This window comes from Mustela nivalis, assembly GCF_964662115.1.
Source record: "Mustela nivalis genome assembly, chromosome: 9".
NCBI lineage: Eukaryota > Metazoa > Chordata > Mammalia > Carnivora > Mustelidae > Mustela > Mustela nivalis.
The window spans coordinates 20,582,705-20,599,726 of record NC_139028.1 but is presented as its reverse complement, the minus strand read 5'-3'; the positions used below and the strand labels follow the sequence as shown (position 1 = coordinate 20,599,726).

The 17,022-nt window shown below is 51.0% G+C and overlaps 1 protein-coding gene across 1 annotated transcript; it reads left to right on the top strand.

Annotated features, from left to right (window-relative positions):
- Positions 1 to 4,054: 4,054 nt before the first annotated feature.
- On the top strand, positions 4,055 to 6,675 carry APOA4 (apolipoprotein A4). Its single transcript, XM_082684279.1, has 3 exons — positions 4,055 to 4,331; positions 4,696 to 4,822; positions 5,568 to 6,675. The coding sequence occupies exons 1-3, from the start codon at positions 4,283 to 4,285 to the stop codon at positions 6,538 to 6,540; spliced, it is 1,149 nt and encodes a 382-aa protein (XP_082540405.1). The 5' UTR covers positions 4,055 to 4,282; the 3' UTR covers positions 6,541 to 6,675.
- Positions 6,676 to 17,022: the final 10,347 nt, after the last annotated feature.

Genomic DNA, 17,022 nt, shown 5'->3' with positions numbered 1-17,022 from the left:
TTTGACACTGATTCATATGGCCCAGGGCCAGAGACCTAACATCTCAGAGCCTCAGTTTTCCTCCCTTGAAAAAAGGAATAGAATGTAGTGAAAAGAAGGGCCATCTGTACCCAATGTTTATAGCAGCAATGGCCACAGTCGCCAAACTGAGGAAAGAACCAAGATGCCCTTCAACGGACGAATGGATAAGGAAGATGTGGTCCATATATACACGATGGAGTATCATGCCTCCATCAGAAAGGATGAATACCCAACTTTTGTAGCAACATGGACGGGACTGGAAGAGATTATGCTGAGTGAAATAAGTCAAGCAGAGAGAGTCAATTATCATATGGTTTCACTTATTTGTGGAGCATAACAAATAGCATGGAGGACAAGGGGAGATGGAGAGGAGAAGGGAGTTGAGGGAAATTGGAGGGGGAGGTGAACCATGAGAGACTATGGACTCTGAAAAACAATCTGAGGGTTTGGAAGGGGCAGGGGGTGGGAAGTTGGGTCATCCTGGTGGTGGGTATTTTGGAGGGCGCGTATTGCATGGAGCACTGGGTGTGGTGCATAAACAATGAATTCTAGTACACTGAAAAGTAATTAAAATAATTAAAAAAATTTTAAAAATGCCAATATGCCAAGAGCTGTAGTGTAAAGTAAATGAGATATATATATACAAAGCAACTGGTTCATGGAGGGGGCCTGATAAATCTCTCTTCCTCCCAAATACCTTGTCCATCCCCAGACAGCACACTCTGAAGGCAGGAGGAGCCCCCAGTGTAGAAACAGGGCTTTGGGCAGGCAGCCACCCTCTCAGGAAGAAGCAACTAACCCCACAATACAAAATCAAAGGCCGGAGAAAGTAGCCTGTTCCACCCTCAGAAATCTTTATTATTGCCTGAGACTTGAAGTTTCTCCATTAGAAATTCATTCCTTTGACTTAGATCCTGTATTCTGTTAAAATGCAAACAGATTCCTGTGAAGTAGATATTAATAAACCTATTTTGTAGGTAAGAAACCTAAGGCTCACGGGGCTGAGATGTACCCAAGTACACAGAGCCCATCACGGGTAGAGCTGGAAAACAGAACACAGGGCTTCAATGACCTATACTAGTACTAAACAGCTTGGAGAGATGAGACCCTCAGGGGTTTACTAGTCACTCAGACCTCTTCCTGAGCAGATTTTGCCAATGGGGTGGGGGAGGAAAGGAAGCTGATTTGGTCACTGAAAGAACTGAGCACTCAAGAGGGCTGATAGCAATGGTGCCCATGTCACTCTTCTGTTCTGGCCTGTTCCTCCGCGGCAGAGGTGAAGGCTACAGTGGGAATCCAGATCCCGGCTGGGTTGGACTACAAAGTCCTCAGCCCCTGGGCGTGCTACAATGGACCCTCCAACTCCCATTGCCTGTGTGTGTGGTGGGTCTGGAGGAACCTCTCCTCTCTCTGCTATGTAGTAATGGGCTCCCTGATGCCAAGGAGGTCAGAAGATGGGGCAGAGAGACCCAGCAGGCAGGTTGAGAACCTGGGCTAGGTTGAGAACCCAGGTGTGCAGACCCATGCAGCAGATGTGTGGCATGCCAAGAGTCCTGGGCCATTTTCTTATTCAAAGGGCTTGGCGTGTTTGAGTGCCTGGACCCCTCTGGGTGGTCCCAGTTGGGGCTATCTCCGTAGGGGCCCTCCCAGTGGCCAGCCTACATGGCCTGGCCCTCCCTATTCTCTCCCTCCCTCCCTCCCATGCTGGCTTCCCTGGAATGAGGTGACTTCTCTGGGCCTGGCCCAAGACTGGCCCTAAGAATTAAGTGGCAGCCATGGGTGTTGAAGGGCTGGGGGGACCAGAAATGGTCCTCTGGGGTTGTGCAGACTCTCTGAGCGTCCTTGTGTCTGAGCGAGGCTTAGCACACAAGCCTCTGTGACCCATGCTCCTGCTCCTGGGCTGAACTGGGAGTGCCGCTTCGGCCCTGTCAGCCAGTATCTGTGCTCAAAGAGAACCAGAACCCAGCCGGAGGCAGGGTCCCTTCCTTCCATCCGTAGCTCCAACACTCAGGGCCTGGGCACTCCTTCTCTCCCACTCCCAGCACAAATCCATTCACAGCCTGATACAAAACACGCCCACTGACACTGGGAGAGAAATGCATTCATTAACGGCACCCACCCACGACACGTCAGGACACAGCACCCCCTCTTCAAGGATGGGACTGCTCACATCGGCCCGCACCCGTCTGCACCCGTCCCTCAGCGGCGCGCCCCAGCTTTGTGGCCACCCACAGCGGAAGTCGTGACACACTTAGGTGACTCTGTCCATGTCCTGGCAGACGCTCTCAGACACGCTCATATAGGTACAGACACTCCCGGTGCGTGTCCACCCTGGCAAGTAAGACAGAGCCTGTCACATGCCGGTGACACTCACTGCTCAGACCCGAAGTCCAAGAGGTCAAACTGCAGCTGAGGTGTCCTTGGTGACTCATCGCTCTTTTCTTCTCCGGGCCCAGGGGAAGGGATGGGGGCATGGAGCACGCATGGACCTTTGTGCCCACCCCTGGCCGGACTGTGCCCGACGAGGGAGCAGGAGCAGGAATGATAGGCCCGTGTTGCAGGGAGGGAAGGCTTTCGGGGTGAAACCTGGCTTGTGCTTGTTGAGCACCTACTGTGTGCTGGGCAGCATTCCGAGCAGGACATGGGTTCTCACTGTATCCTTGCAAACAGCAAGCAGGGACTATTCTACGACCAGTGGAGGCGGCCGAGGCTCATGAAGATGTGCTCTGTCCCCACCCAGGGAGTCTGACTCCAGAATCTGAGCCCGACAGATTCTGAGAGAATCTGAGCTGCTAGGAGAAGGGAAGAGCTGCTTCGGGGAGAGGGGCACTCCCTCGGGGAGTGGCGACTGTTGAGTGGTTGGTGGGGGGGGATGCACGGTGTGGGCAGCAGAAGGCCTTCTAGCTGCCTTTAATCCCATGAGACATCAAGCCCATGAAGCATGGAGGCCTGATAAGTCAGGGTGAACGCAGCTGTGGTCTACAGGAGTCCAGCTTCCTGCCAGTCCCTGCACTCCCGCATGGGAGCCGATGGTGCCCTGGGACTGGAGTCATTTGGTGGTCAGTGCAGGTGGCATGATCCAGCAGAGCGACCCACACTAACCAGGCTGCAGCGTCTTCTTGGTGGATGGCTTCCTGTAATTGTGTGTGCAACCTCATTTGCAGAGAACGCTGAAAGTCCTGTAGAAGACTTCCTGTCCTTTAGTCCCGTCCCGCAGGCGAAGTCCCCTAAGAGGCTCAGGTCTTGTGATTCAGCATAGACTGACTGCTCCTGCCCAGGGAGCAGGGCTGGGCTGGGGGCAGGAATCAGGCCTCAGGCCAGCCGATCTCCGTGCATGGTGCACCGCCCCTGGGAGCCCCCAGAGGCCTGGGCCTGCCTCTGCCACTCTCACTGGTCCAAACCAGGAAAACAATACTATTACTAATAACAACAACTACTTTGTCGTGCTAACTCCGCGCCAGGCATTTTACTACTCATGCCATGAGCAACCCCCATGTTTCAAAGGAGAAACTGAGGCTCAGAGCTAGGCTGAGCTGAATCTCGAGGCCCAGTGGCCCAGCTTGGCAGTGGTCAGACAGGAAGCACACTTACGATGAACCCTTCCACTACAGGGCCCGGCCCTCCCACTTGCCCAAAGGCTTACTAGAGCCTTCTCCTGCCAGGCACCCCTGGACCAGGGTTCTGGATCTTAGCTTGCTGTCTCCAGCGGTGGCCCTGGGTGTCCCAGTCCGGGGTCTGGTGCTCTGAGATGGATGAGTGGGGGATGTTGTAGGGAAGGGCTCTCTTCCCTGAGACAGGCAGAGGAGGTGTGAACTTTGCCCCCAAACCTGGCTCAGGCCCAGAATTATCAGCAGGGCCTCTGGGACATTTGTCCCTGGCTCGGGGGTTCCCTAGGCCTCCTTTCTCCCAACAACTCGTGGCTCCCCATCCTCCCTTCTGTACCGGGTGGGGCACCAGTACAGAACAGCCTCTCCAGACTGCGGCCCCAGCCCCGGTCTGCCGTCAGCTGCCACGTTGTCTTGGGTCACAAAAGTCCAAGAGGCCTCTTGAGAATGTGTCACCTTCCAGCGTGGAGTCACACTGGGAGGGAGCTGGGGAGGGCAGCCTGGTGGGGGTTTAAATGTCTGGCTGGGTCTGAGGTCCAGTCAGTTTCGACAGCAGCACAGGTGAGCTGTCCAAGAGCCTCTCTTCTGGGCCTCCTGTGACCCCAGGAAGGATCCAGTGCAGTGCGAGTCTCTTCCAGCCCAGCGAGAAGCCCAGGATGTTCCTGAAGGCTGTGGTCCTGACCCTGTCCCTGGTGGCTCTCACTGGTGAGTAGCCTTTGGAAGAGGCTTTCAGGCAGGACCCATCTGCTGCATAAAGCGGGCAGGATGAAGAATCTGGAGCCCAGGCAAGAGGACGGTTCCAAAGGCCTGTCATTCCCCGGCTGGACGCAGAAGGCTGCCCACCTGCCATGTGGCTCATAGGAGGGCTGGCCTCTGCCCAACATTCTGCCCCTTGGCTCTGGTGCTTTCCCAGTGTTACATGCCCCTGTAGCTTTTAATGAGGGAAGCACGGGAGTTGAGGGCGTCAGTGGTTGGGCTCCCCCACCGTCAGCCGGTCTGCAGCTCAGGGCTGGTGCGGAGGGCCAAGGAAGGAGATGGGTCCTCATGAATCTCTCTGTTTCCTGCCCAGGAGCCCGGGCTGAGGTCAGTGCTGACCAGGTGGCCACTGTGGTGTGGGACTACTTTAGTCAGCTGAGCAACAATGCCAAGGAAGCCGTGGAACATCTTCAGAAGACGGAGCTCACCCAGCAGCTCAAGTAAGAGGGGCACAGCTCGCGGGGCGGCTTGCAATGGGATGGCAGGGCTGAGCTCCGAGGCTGGAGACCCGAGCGTAGGATACCCACTGCCCTGCCGCTGAACTCTCCCGGGGACCCTGAGGTCTCCAGATCTTCGAGCCACACATGCAACAGGGGGTTAGACTAATAATCCCCGAGGAATCTTCCTGCTTGAACTTTCTAGAGTGTGACAGATGGCCACATGCTAGCATTGAGAGTCACGGGGGAAAAAGAGGGAGGGAAATGTCATGGGAACTGGGTCCTAAGACATTCCAGAAGGATGGGAGCCTGTGAAATCATGGGAAAGGAAGTGGGGATATTTGGGAAGCCTCTGAGGTTGGGCACGTGGAAGAAAACTAGTATTTTGAATCCCTCAAAGACTGGAAGCGGTCCAGAGCATAACATTCTGTTAATGAATGTAATCTGTGTCACAGCACACCTGAGCTGGAAGGACTTCAAAGTCTGCCCTTTTTACTTCACAGGCGTGGGGTGGATGGGGCGGGGGGAGTGCCGGGTGGCTGTGACTCAGGTCAGGGGGAGAGTCAGAGATGCTGGGTAATAACTTAGTCTATTACATCTACTTTCCCAAACCATGATCTACCTGTGACCTTAATACCCCGGAACACTCACCCTTCTCAGGCCGGTGTGTAGGAGATGAGCCAGGCATAAGGAGACAGTCCTGTCATGCCAAGTGTAATGGTGGCCCCCTTGTGTCCCTCCCCTGCAGTGCCCTCTTCCAGGACAAGATTGGGCAAGTGAACACCTACACCGACAACCTGCAGAAGAAGCTGGTGCCCTTTGCCACGGAGCTGCACGATCGCCTGAGCAAAGACTCCGAGAAGCTGAAGGAGGAGATCCGGAAGGAGCTGGAGGAGCTGCGCGCCCGGCTGCTGCCCCACGCCACCGAGGTGAGCCAGAAGATCGGGGACAACATGCGCGAGCTGCAGCAGCGCTTCGAGCCGTACGCGGATGAGCTGCGCACCCAGGTCAACACCCACGCCGAGCAGCTGCGGAAACAGCTGACGTCCCACGCGCAGCGCCTGCAGAGCGCGCTGCGCCAGAACGTGGACAACCTGCAGGTCTCCCTGACGCCCTACGCAGATGAGTTGAGGGCCCAGATCAACCAGAACGTTGAAGAGCTCAAGGGACGCCTCACGCCCTACGCGGATGAGCTCAAGGTCAAGATCGACCAGAACGTGGAGGAGCTGCGCCGTAGCCTGGCTCCCTATGCGCAGGACGTGCAGGAGAAGCTCAACCACCAGCTCGAGGGCCTGGCTTTCCAGATGAAGAAGAACGCCGAGGAACTGAAGGCCAAGATCTCGGCCAACGCCGATGAGCTGCGGCAGAGGCTGGAGCCCATGGCTGAGGAGGTGCGGGGCAAACTGAGGGACAACACCCAGGAGCTGCAGAAGTCGCTGACCGAGCTGAGCAGCCAGCTGGACCGGCAGGTGGAGGAGTTCCGCCGCAACGTGGGACCCTACGGGGAGACCTTCAACAAGGCTCTCCTGCAGCAGGTAGAGGAGCTGAGGCGGAAGCTGGGCCCCTATGCAGGGGATGTGGAAGACCACCTGAGCTTCCTGGAGAAGGATCTGAGGGACAAGGTCAACTCTTTTTTCAGCACCCTCAAGGAGACAGAGAACCAGGATACACTTGTGCCCGCCACCGAGCAGCAGCAGTCGCTGGTCCCTTTAGACAGCTGAGCTGTCCCTGGCGCTCACGCCCTCCCATGGACACCTGCCCAGCCCGGCCCCCTGTCTGTCTGTCTGTCCAAAGGCAGTTCTGGTACAAGCTTGAGAACACATGTCCAGTGGAAAATGACACTACCTCTCACTACTCAATAAAGCTGCTAAAGAACTAGTCCTGTGGCAATGTGACTTCTCACTGTTGGTGCGCCGGGGGTGGGACAAACCCGCCAGCACAGCTTAGCGGGGGCCTGCGGGGGATGCTTGGGGGACACTAGGGCTGGGGAGATGACACTGCAGGAGGGGCGAGGGCAGGGTGTGCTGAAAGGGTTGGAGGGGGTGCTTTAAAGGGAGGTGGAAAAAGATGTCACCCATTACCCAGAGATGAAATAGGCAGCCGGCTTATATTCCCTTAGCCAAGAGCTGTTTCTGGAATGCCCTCAGTGTGCACGCCACTGTTCCAGGCAGCAGACAGTGAGCAAAAGAGCTTTTGTGGAGCACGGGTCTGACACTGTGCTTCACTCTGAGGGGGCCACGGAGGTAAGCTTGACAGGCTCCCTGGCTTTGAAGAGCTCACGGCACAGTGGGGGAGGCTGTCCGTCCTTCCAGAAGCTCTCCTGGGCCTTGAACTTGACTTACTTGTGTGAATTTTGGTTTATTCCTCCCCATCTCACTCTCATGATAGAATTGACTCATGAGGTGAGCCCAGCATCATGAGAGAAGTGGAAGCCTTGCCCAGAACCCCCGTAATGCAGGGGGGATGCCCACCACACAGGGGCACGGGGGGGGGGTGGCATTGGGCTGGCTCACATTCGAAGCCCAATATCAGGCTCACATGGAAGAAAAAAAAGCTTAGGTGGTAAATTCATCAGGGCTCATCTCAGAAAGGTGAGGTTTTGCTTTCCACTTTATATATTTTATATAGTATTTAGGATTTTACAATCCTATTTGGAATTACTTTCTTGTTGTGGTTATATATATGTTTGTATGTATAAATATATAACATAAAATTCGCCATCTTAACCATTTTTAAGTATAGAATTCAAGGATGTTAATTGCATTCACAATGTTGTACAACCCTTACAGCTCCCTCCCAGATTTACTACCCCAAACAGAAACTCTGTATCCACTAAGCAATTCCCCATTACCTCCCCAACTCCAAGGCCAAGGAAGGGTCTGGGGGCCTGTCCTCCTGTACCCACAGCCCCTGGTAACATTTACTCTGCTTTCTGTCTGCTGTAGGGAGTTCCTGTGAACTACCCTTTCGTGTCTGGCTTCTTTCACTTGGCATAATGTTTTCAGGTTCATCTGTGTTAGAGCTGCACCAGAAAATCCTTCCTTTTTAAAGGCTATATAATGGGGCACCTGGGTGGCTCAGTGGGTTAAAGCCTCTGCCTTCGGCTCAGGTCATGATCCTGGGGTCCTGGGATTGAGCCCCATATTGGGCTGTCTGCTTGGCAGGGAGCCTGCTTCCTCTTCTCTTTCTGCCTGTCTCTCTGCCTACTTGTGATTCTGTCAAATAAACAAATAAAGTCTTCAAAAAAAAAATTAAAAAAATAAATAAAGGCTGCATAAGACTCCACGTAGCTTCAGACCACATTGTCATCCACTGATTGACTCTCGGGTCGTTTCCACCCTTTGGCTGTTGTGATAATGCCATTGTGTGTAGAAATATCTCAAGTCCCTGCTTTCAGTTCTCCCGTGTGGACATCCAGATTTGGAATTGCTGGGCGGCGTGGTAATTCAGAACTACTCCGGGATCCAGGCTTTACCACATAGCAAACCCAAGCCCCTAAACTCAGAAGAACCAAGTACTAGAGGCCCCTGCAAGGGTTGGGGAGGGGTGTTTCCTGGTCCTTGGTGCTGCCCACATCAGTACCTCCCCAAGGAGGACTCCGAGAGCCCATCCCAATCTCAGGCCCGAAGCTCTCCCAGCTACCTCTGGCTCCTCAGGTGACCTGGACGCCTCTACAGGCATAGGTTAGTGTCCCCGAAGGGATGTCAGCCAGCACCGACATGGGCCCGGCTGAGATGCTAGCCACACACCTGCACCCATCCCCAAAGCTCAAAGGTCAGAAGTCATCTGAAAACGTCAAAGGGGTCACTACCCCCAAGGTGTCTGTGTATGGAATAGCCCTAACTAAGGAAAGGAGAGCCCAGCAAGGCCAAGGAAGGGTCTGGGGGCCTATCCTCCTGTACCCACAGGGCCTTGTTGCCGTGGAGGAATTGTCCCAGCGCGGTTGAAAGAAGCTCGTGCCTGGGAATGCTCTGTTCTCCCGGTGTTATCATAGGACACGCTGTGTTCCCAGAGCGGAGAGCACAGGCAGGGGCACGCTCTGGGGAGAGAAACAACAAGTGTGGGGTTATCTGGGGACTTCTGTGTCCGAGGAAGACAGAACCACGGTTATCCCGCTGTGTGACAACACTGGGTTAATGATGGGGCGGGCACAGTCAGAGACCCCAGCGCTGCCCACGTCAGAGCGGTGAGCATGTGGGCAGCTGGTTCCGAGGTGGGAAGTGAGGGATGTGAGCAGACCCTGAGGTTTGGAGGGACTCGTCTTGTCTCCGTCCAACGCCTTGACACCATCTCTAACACACGAACACAACTCCTCACTCACAGGGACCTCCTTCCTCTGTCCATCCCTCGCCAGCCTCCTGCCTGGCCCCAAGACTGAGCTGGCTCTCTTGTTCGTGCCCTGCACACTCTCTCTTAGAGCCGGCGGGCTGACCTGTGCAATGAACAGGCTATTGCGGAAGTCATGGCATATGACTCCCGAGGCTGGCTCATCGAGGGCACTGTAGTTTCCACCTTGCTCTCCCTTTGACTGTTGACACTGAGGGAGGATAGGCAGGAAGAGTGGCCCCTTCTCAACAGCCAGCACCAACCTGCCAGCCACACCAGTGAGACACGTTAGAAACAGACACTTGGGGCACCTGGGTGGCTCAGTGGGTTAAAACCTCTGACTTTGGCTCAGGTCATGATCCCAGGGTCCTGGGATCGAGCCCCACATCGGGCTCCCTGCTCAGCGGGGAGCCTGCTTCCCCCCCCCCCCCGCCTGCCTCTCTGTCTGTGAAATAAATAAATAAAATCTTAATAAATAAATAAATAAATAAAAACAGATGCTTGGCCAGACCTTCGGAGGCCTAGAGCCTCAGGCTACATCCTGCCTGAGACCTCGTGACAGATCCTGAACCAGAACCACACAGCCTGGCCACACACCCATAGGAACTGGGAGGGATCCTGTGATGTTAAGTTTTGGGCTGATTTGTTACACAGAGTAGCTAACTGGTACACATGCCTCGCACAGGGCTGGGCACCCGGGCACCCGGTCAGCTGGTGAGGGGATGGGTCTTCCTCAGTATCTGACACCTCCACGGACAGGCAGCTTACCATCTTCCCGAACAACTGATTTATCCTTGAACGACTCTGTTATAGATTATTAAAATCACACTTGATCTTTCTCGATACGGCTTTGGTGGTATTTGTATTTCTCTTTTGAACCACAGAATGAATATAATCTCTTTATATATACATTCTGCCCACAGGCAATGTACCCAGATGCTCTTTTCATGGAACCCCAAACCTTGTAGACAAAATTGAGCCAGAGGTATACCATACTCATCGCGGCCTTGGGGTGAACCATCTCGGCTGGTTTCGGAGAGGGTGAAGGTTTGGCCAATCTTGCTTCTTCTCCTATGATCAGTGCTTAGCACAGTGGCCAGAACTGAGTTGGTGCACAATACATAGTTGTTGAATAAACTAACACATTTAATGAATCTTTGTTTCATGCCCAGTTGCACAGGACAGGTATGTTCACCTTTACCAGGTAATGCTGAGTTGTTTTGTAAGATGATTGCACCACTTTTTCTTTCTCTTTTCCTATAATAGGAAACTTCTGGACAAGCCTTCTGATTTTCTTACCTTTTCTCTCATGTCTTGCTGCTATGCATGCTTTCCATTCTGGGAGACTTCGTCAGCCTCTACCCAGTTTTCTTGTTTCTGCAATCACGTATTTATTTATTATTTATTGAAAGATTTTTATTTTTTTGTCAGAGAGAGAAAGTGAGTGAACACAAGCAGGGGAGTGTCCGGAAGAGGGACAAGTAGGCTCCCTGCAGAGCGGGGAGCCCGGTGCAAGGCTTGATCCCAGGGCCCCGGGGTCATGACCTGAGCCAAAGGCAGTTGCTTAACGACTGAGCCACCCAGGCGCCCCTGCAATCACGTGTTTAATTTGCAATCATGTGTTTAATTTGCAAGAGCTTTTATTTTATTTACTTATTTTTAATTAATTTATTTGGCAGAGAAAGATCACAAGTAGGCAGAGAGGCAGGCAGAGAGAGAGAGAGGAGGAAGCAGGCTCTCTGCCGAGCAGAGAGCCCGATGTGGGACTCGATCCCAGGACCCCGAGATCATGACCTGAGCTGAAGGCAGTGGCTTAACCCACCGAGCCACCCAGGCACCCTGCAAGAGCTTTTAAAACATTCCATGAATGTTCTTCTATAATATCCTGTTCTTGTTTGATCAATGTAATGTATTTAACTCTTTGATGATACTCATGGTATCTTTAAATGTTCTTTCTGCGTAGCTACGGTTTTCTTCAAGTTCTTTTTTAGAACGTTTGTTTGTTTTGGGTCCCTCTCTTTCACGACCTTGGATAACTGGTCATTTTGCTTGTCTGCTTAAATCTAAGGTGGGGATTTTAAAGCTGATGTGAAGTTCCCAGCACATAAGTGGTCTTGTTGACTGTGAGCATTACTGTTAGGTGATCCACTGGAATATTTAATTGGGGAATGCCTAGTGTGAAAAAAATTAGGTATTTCCTTTTGAGTTAGTCCTGGGTACTTGGGAAGTTTCTCCCACTCTTCTGCCTGAAGGGTAAAGGCCTGGATATCCGTGTTCCTGGGGCTAAGCGGAAGGAGAAGGATTGGGCTCCACATTCAGAGGGTGTCCTTTGGTTCAATCCCTGTTCTCAACTCTACTTAGCATTCTTTCCCCTTTTGGAAATTAAAATTCCACTCTTCTGCCAAGGTGACATAAGGGAGCTAAAGTTTCTCCTGCTTTTTAAAATAATTTCAACTAGGAGCACCTGGGTGGCTCAGTGGCTTAAATGTCTGCTTTTGGCTCAGGTCATGATCTCAGGGTCCTGGGATGGAGCCCCGCATCGGGCTCCCTGCTCAGCGGGGAGCCTGCTCCTCCCTCTCCCTCTGCTGCTCCCCCTGCTTGTGCTCTCTGTCAAGTAAATAAATAAAATCTTAAAAAAAGAAGCCCTGTACTCTCTTTTATTAATTTTTTTAAACATTTAATTTATTTATTTGACATAGAGAGACACAGTGAGAGAGGGAACACAAGCTGGGGGACGGTCAGAGGGAGAAGCAGGCACCCCCTGCCAAGCCGGCAGCCCAGATGCGGGACTCAATCCCAGGACCCCAGGATCATGACCTGAGCCGAAGGCAGCCACTTAACGACTGAGCCACCCAGGTGCCCGCCCCCTCACCCCACCCATACTCTCTTTTTAAAAAAATATGGAAGAATATACAAGAACTGATGGTAGAATTGTGGGTGATTATATATATTTTTGCTTCTCTGTTTTTTATACTTTCTCTACATTATACTTTTTTTTAAAATATTAACAAAATAAAAAGCTACTGATGTAAGTTAATATTTTAATAGACAGGACTTCCTATTTACACATGTCAGGCTCTCTTGATCCCAGCCATAGATCTGGTTGGGCCACCAGGAGCTTAGGTCTTTGGGCTGCCTCCCCTTGATCTAGGCAAAATTGCCACGGGTCAGGGACTTTCTGAGACAGTTCCAAGTCCCTGTATATAAAGTCCCATAGAGATATTCAATTAGTAGCTCAGTGTTTGGAAAAGCTTTACCTTTCCTCTGAGTCTGGTGTGTTTCCTTCTTCGGATGATGACAATTAGGTAACTTACTGAATTTCCCTCTTCCTCCGTTTCCACAAAACCCAAAACCAATGTGGAAGTCAACGGTTCCCACCGTGTCTTCCCTGATGACCTCTGTGCTCATGTCTTTTAGGTCTTGCGCTTTGTCAGGTTCTCCGATTTTCTGCTATTAATTTTATTTTCACTGGTTCTAAGGGTCTCCCCTTTCCACCATCATCATTGTCGTTGTCTACATTTCCACTGCCAGTAGCCTCAGATCTTTGGGGATGAGAAAGGGTAGAGGTAAACAAAACCCCAACAGATAAACAATCAGAACTCTTATCTCTGTTGGCACGCCATGACCGTGTTGACTCAGAGCGTGCCTAGGACATTTTGTGGTCTTACAGTCTACGTCACTGGCCTCACCTAGCTGTTGTGCCATCAGCAAATGATCCAGACACAAACATCTCGCTGCGGGACATCTCTCCGTCGTGATGGGTCATGGACAGCAGAGGATAAACAGACCATCGTGACAAGACTAAAGACCTAGGGACCTGCTGTTCTGGCTGTAGCTAGTGTTGGTTCCAGCTCTGTGGACATGGGGGGGGGGAGCATGTTAAGCGTGGGATAGGACGAGGAGGGAGAGGTGGACTCTGCTCCCCACCGTAACTGGACTTGGCTGTTCCTCCCCTGGCTGGCCCTGAGCTACTGTCCCTGTGTCCATATTGGCTTACATATGGATCCTGGCTTCTCTGTGTTTCGACAGTCCTCTTTCTCCCAAATCATAAACCGCCTTGGGGTGAGGGGGCAGGACCTGGCTTTCTTCTGAGCACAGTGGGTTCCTGGCATCTCCTAGTAAGGACTGCAGGGCTCTGTTGTGGTTCCGGTCCCCGGAGCAGGGTTCTCTCACCCCAAGCATCAGGTGGTGTGTGGAGCACGGACTCCAGAGTCAGACACACCTGGGTTTCTCACACTGCAAGGCCCTGAGCAAGTTACTGAATCTTTCTGAGTCTCAGTGTCTCCGTAAGTAAAATGAGGATAACAGTACCAGCCTCGGAGCAGTAGCGATTATAAGGGTAAACACCGGGCATGTGGCAGGTGCCCCATAGAGGGGTCATGGTGATCAAGCTTTTCAGATCTGTCAGGCCTCTGTTGGGCCTGACTCTGAAAGCAGGGAGACTTGCAGGTGTGCCCAGGCTACCTTCCCAGGCTGCTCTGCTGCTGAGCGCCGGCTGGACCCTTCCCTGTTTTCCGCCCCCACCCCATGCCCCTGACCAGCTATGGCCGCGCAGCTTCCTGCCTCCGTGCTTTTACTTGTGCCGTGCCTGCTGCTTCTTCCTTCCATCACCCTCTGGACCAAACCCTCCATGTCTACAGCTTCACCCAGGGCACACTCTCCACTCCCCGGCCTTTGCTGCAACCTGGTCCTTGCTCAGCTCACCTGCTTGCCCCCAAGGCCCTCCTCGGTGGAGGCTGGCCATCCTCAGGCCTGGTTGCTATTTCCAGACCACCCAATCTTTGCGGCTGCTTCTGTTGGGCTCTGCTCCTTACCTGACCTGGTTGCTGAGTGCCTCATTTCCTGAGCCGTGGGCACCTGCCTCCTACTGGACTACCTGTGTCTTCTCCTAGGAGCTCGCCTTTGTCCTGGAGACATCAAAATCCATGTCAAAAATGTGACCAAACACGCGTGTGCTGGAGGACCCGGAGCAGTTCTGCCTCTGGCCCGTTTCTCTCACACATCCCCGGGACCATGCATGCTCCCTGGGGCCCTGGGGCGCTGCCTCCCTCACTGCCCTCTTGGGCTCTACTTAACCCTCCATCCTGCCTAGGGCCTCAAGTCTCTCCCAATTGCCTGGGACCCTGGGACACCTTGTCTCTTTCTTTCCTCTGGCAAAACCTCGTTCAGAAGAAAGCAGGCTTCACCTTGTGGGGCCCCGTTAGAGAACATTCTGGTCAGATTGATGCTGCCATGAATTCAAGGCCTCCAGCTTTCAGTGGCTCCGTGGCTGGGGTCCAGTCAGCCTTCTGGGAATTCCTGCTCAATCCTCTCTCTCATGCCCCAAAGCAGTGACCCTACGTCTGCTCAGGTCCCTTCCCTTCTTCACTTCTGCTCAGGGCTCCACAGCCAGCTATTTTTTTTTTTAAAAGGTTTTATTTATTTATTTGCTAGAGAGAGAGAGATCCAGAGAGAGAGAGAGAGCACACAAGCAGGGGGAGAACCAGGCAGAGGGAGAAGAAGACACCCAGCCAAGCAGGGAGCCTGATGCAGGACTCGATCCCAGGACCCCAGGATCACGACCTGAGCCAAAGGCAGACGCTTAACCAACTGAGCCACGCAGGCGCCGCTGTCTTAGAATGTGTCCTCCAAGAAATAAAATGTGGTAGACACAGTGCAAGTCCTTGCCCCCCGCCCCCGCCCCTGTCTATTTGCTTTCCCTCCCCAAGGCCATCAGGAGCCTGAAGGTGGTGAGTTTCCTTTCCACCCAAGTTTTTATTCTTTTATATATATATTTATGGAGCCAAATTCATGAACAGTGCCGTTTCACATGCTGTAAAAATTCATGTAAACAGTATAAAATTATTTGCATCGTCTTGCAATTTGCTTTCTTTCACTTTACGTTATGCTTTGGGGATAGAGTCATCTCTCCCTGTAATGCGTTATTGTTACCAGCAAATACAGTGCTCCGTTCTGGGAATATACCAGAATTTATTCATCCCTCTATTGATGGGCACTTCTGTTTTCTGGGGTTTTTTTCTTCAATTTATTTTATTATTATTATTTTGCTCTTACAAATAATACTTGGATTTCCCTTGAGGCTTAGTATGTACTAAATTATGGTGAGGATTCTGTATTTCCTGAGGTACAGGGTTCTTTTTTTTTTTTTTTTTAAGATTTTATTTATTTATTTGACAGAGAGATCACAAACAGGCAGGGAGGCAGGCAGAGAGAGAGAGAGAAGGAAGCAGGCTCCCGGCTGAGCAGAGAGCCCGATGCGGGGCTCGATCCCAGGACCCTGGGATCATCACCCGAGCCGAAGGCAGCGGCTTAACCTACTGAGCCACCCAGGTGCCCCGAGGTACAGGGTTCTTATACCAAGTTTGTGGCCTATTGTTCACATCTTTTGTTTTTCTGTGATTCTATCTATTTTGAGAAAATGGTACTAAAATTTCTCAGCAAATGTGACAAGTTCTCTTTGAGAGTGAGCGGCTTTTCACTTAATCTGTTTTGAGGTGATGATGTTTGGTTTCATTTATCTGGTAAACATTTTTCCCTGTTGTTTCTTTACCTGGTAAATTTTTTCTTTCTGTTGATCCTTTTTGCTCCAAAGCTTATGTGCTCTGATATTATATTGTGATACCTGCTTCCTTTTCGTTAAATTTTGTCTGGTATGGGTTTGTTAAAAATATTTTATTTATTTATTTGATGGAGAGAGAAATCACAAGTAGGCAGAGAGGCAGGCAGAGGGAGAGGAAGGGAAGCAGGCTCCCCGCTGAGCAGAGAGCCCGATGCAGGACTCGATCCCAGGACCCTGGGATCATGACCCGAGCCAAAGGCAGAGGCTTAACCCACTGAGCCACCCAGGCAACCCTGGTATAGGTTTTTAAAGTCTCTCCCTCCTGCTATACTTTTTAGCTTTTCTCTGGTGTTATATTTTCAGTATGCCCCTTTAAGTCATGAAAGACGGGAAGTTTTGTAAAATTTAATTTTTATTAAAGCGAATTGTCACTAATGACTATAGTAAACCCTATGCCACACTTACTATGTGCCAAACAGTGCTCTGAGCCTATTTCATGTTTTAATATATTAAAATGTTCATTTCCCACAGAACCTATGAGGGAGGTACTATAATTATATCCAGTTTACTAGTAAGGAAACTGAGACACAGAAAAGTTAAGTAACTTGCCTAAGACCACAGAGCTATTGCACATCAGCATTGTAACCTACACTGTCTCACTCCAGAGCTGGTGCTCTGTGGGCTGGCTTTAGGATTACTGATTTCTATCAAATTATTTTGTATCTTCTCATTATCATTGCATTTTTTTTTTTGCTTCTTTTGTTCTTGTTTGCCCTTCTATTGGTTTTATTATGTTTCTTTAAAAAATAATTATATGTGGGCACCTGGGTGGCTCATCGCCATTTCCCCTTCTGCATAAATACCTTTTGGCTCTTAGAGAATTCTGTTATTATTCTCTGATTTTCCGGTTTTAGGCTTATCTTATCTTTAGGCTTTGTTTGCCGGTATGGCCAATAAAAATGGGGTTCTCAATTTAGATTTAAAAAAGCAAAATAAAATAAAACCCAGTTCCCCAGACATGATATAGGAGGCCAACTGGCACCTGGCAGTTAGGTGTAAAAATAAGTAAACACGTAAAAATGAATAAATAAATAAAAACAAAAATGGTTTTTTTTTCACATATACACACCTTACACACACACACTTTCCAGTTTATTATATCATAGGTCTTATTTAAACTATGATATCATAGCCAGTATTCATAGCATGATTATGTACATGCAATTCATGTGTAGTTTACTATTATAATTTTCCCAGCATTTTTTTCTGCTTTCAGTTAATAATTGTCTTTTCTTGCTGTTTATTTAGTTTCCTATAT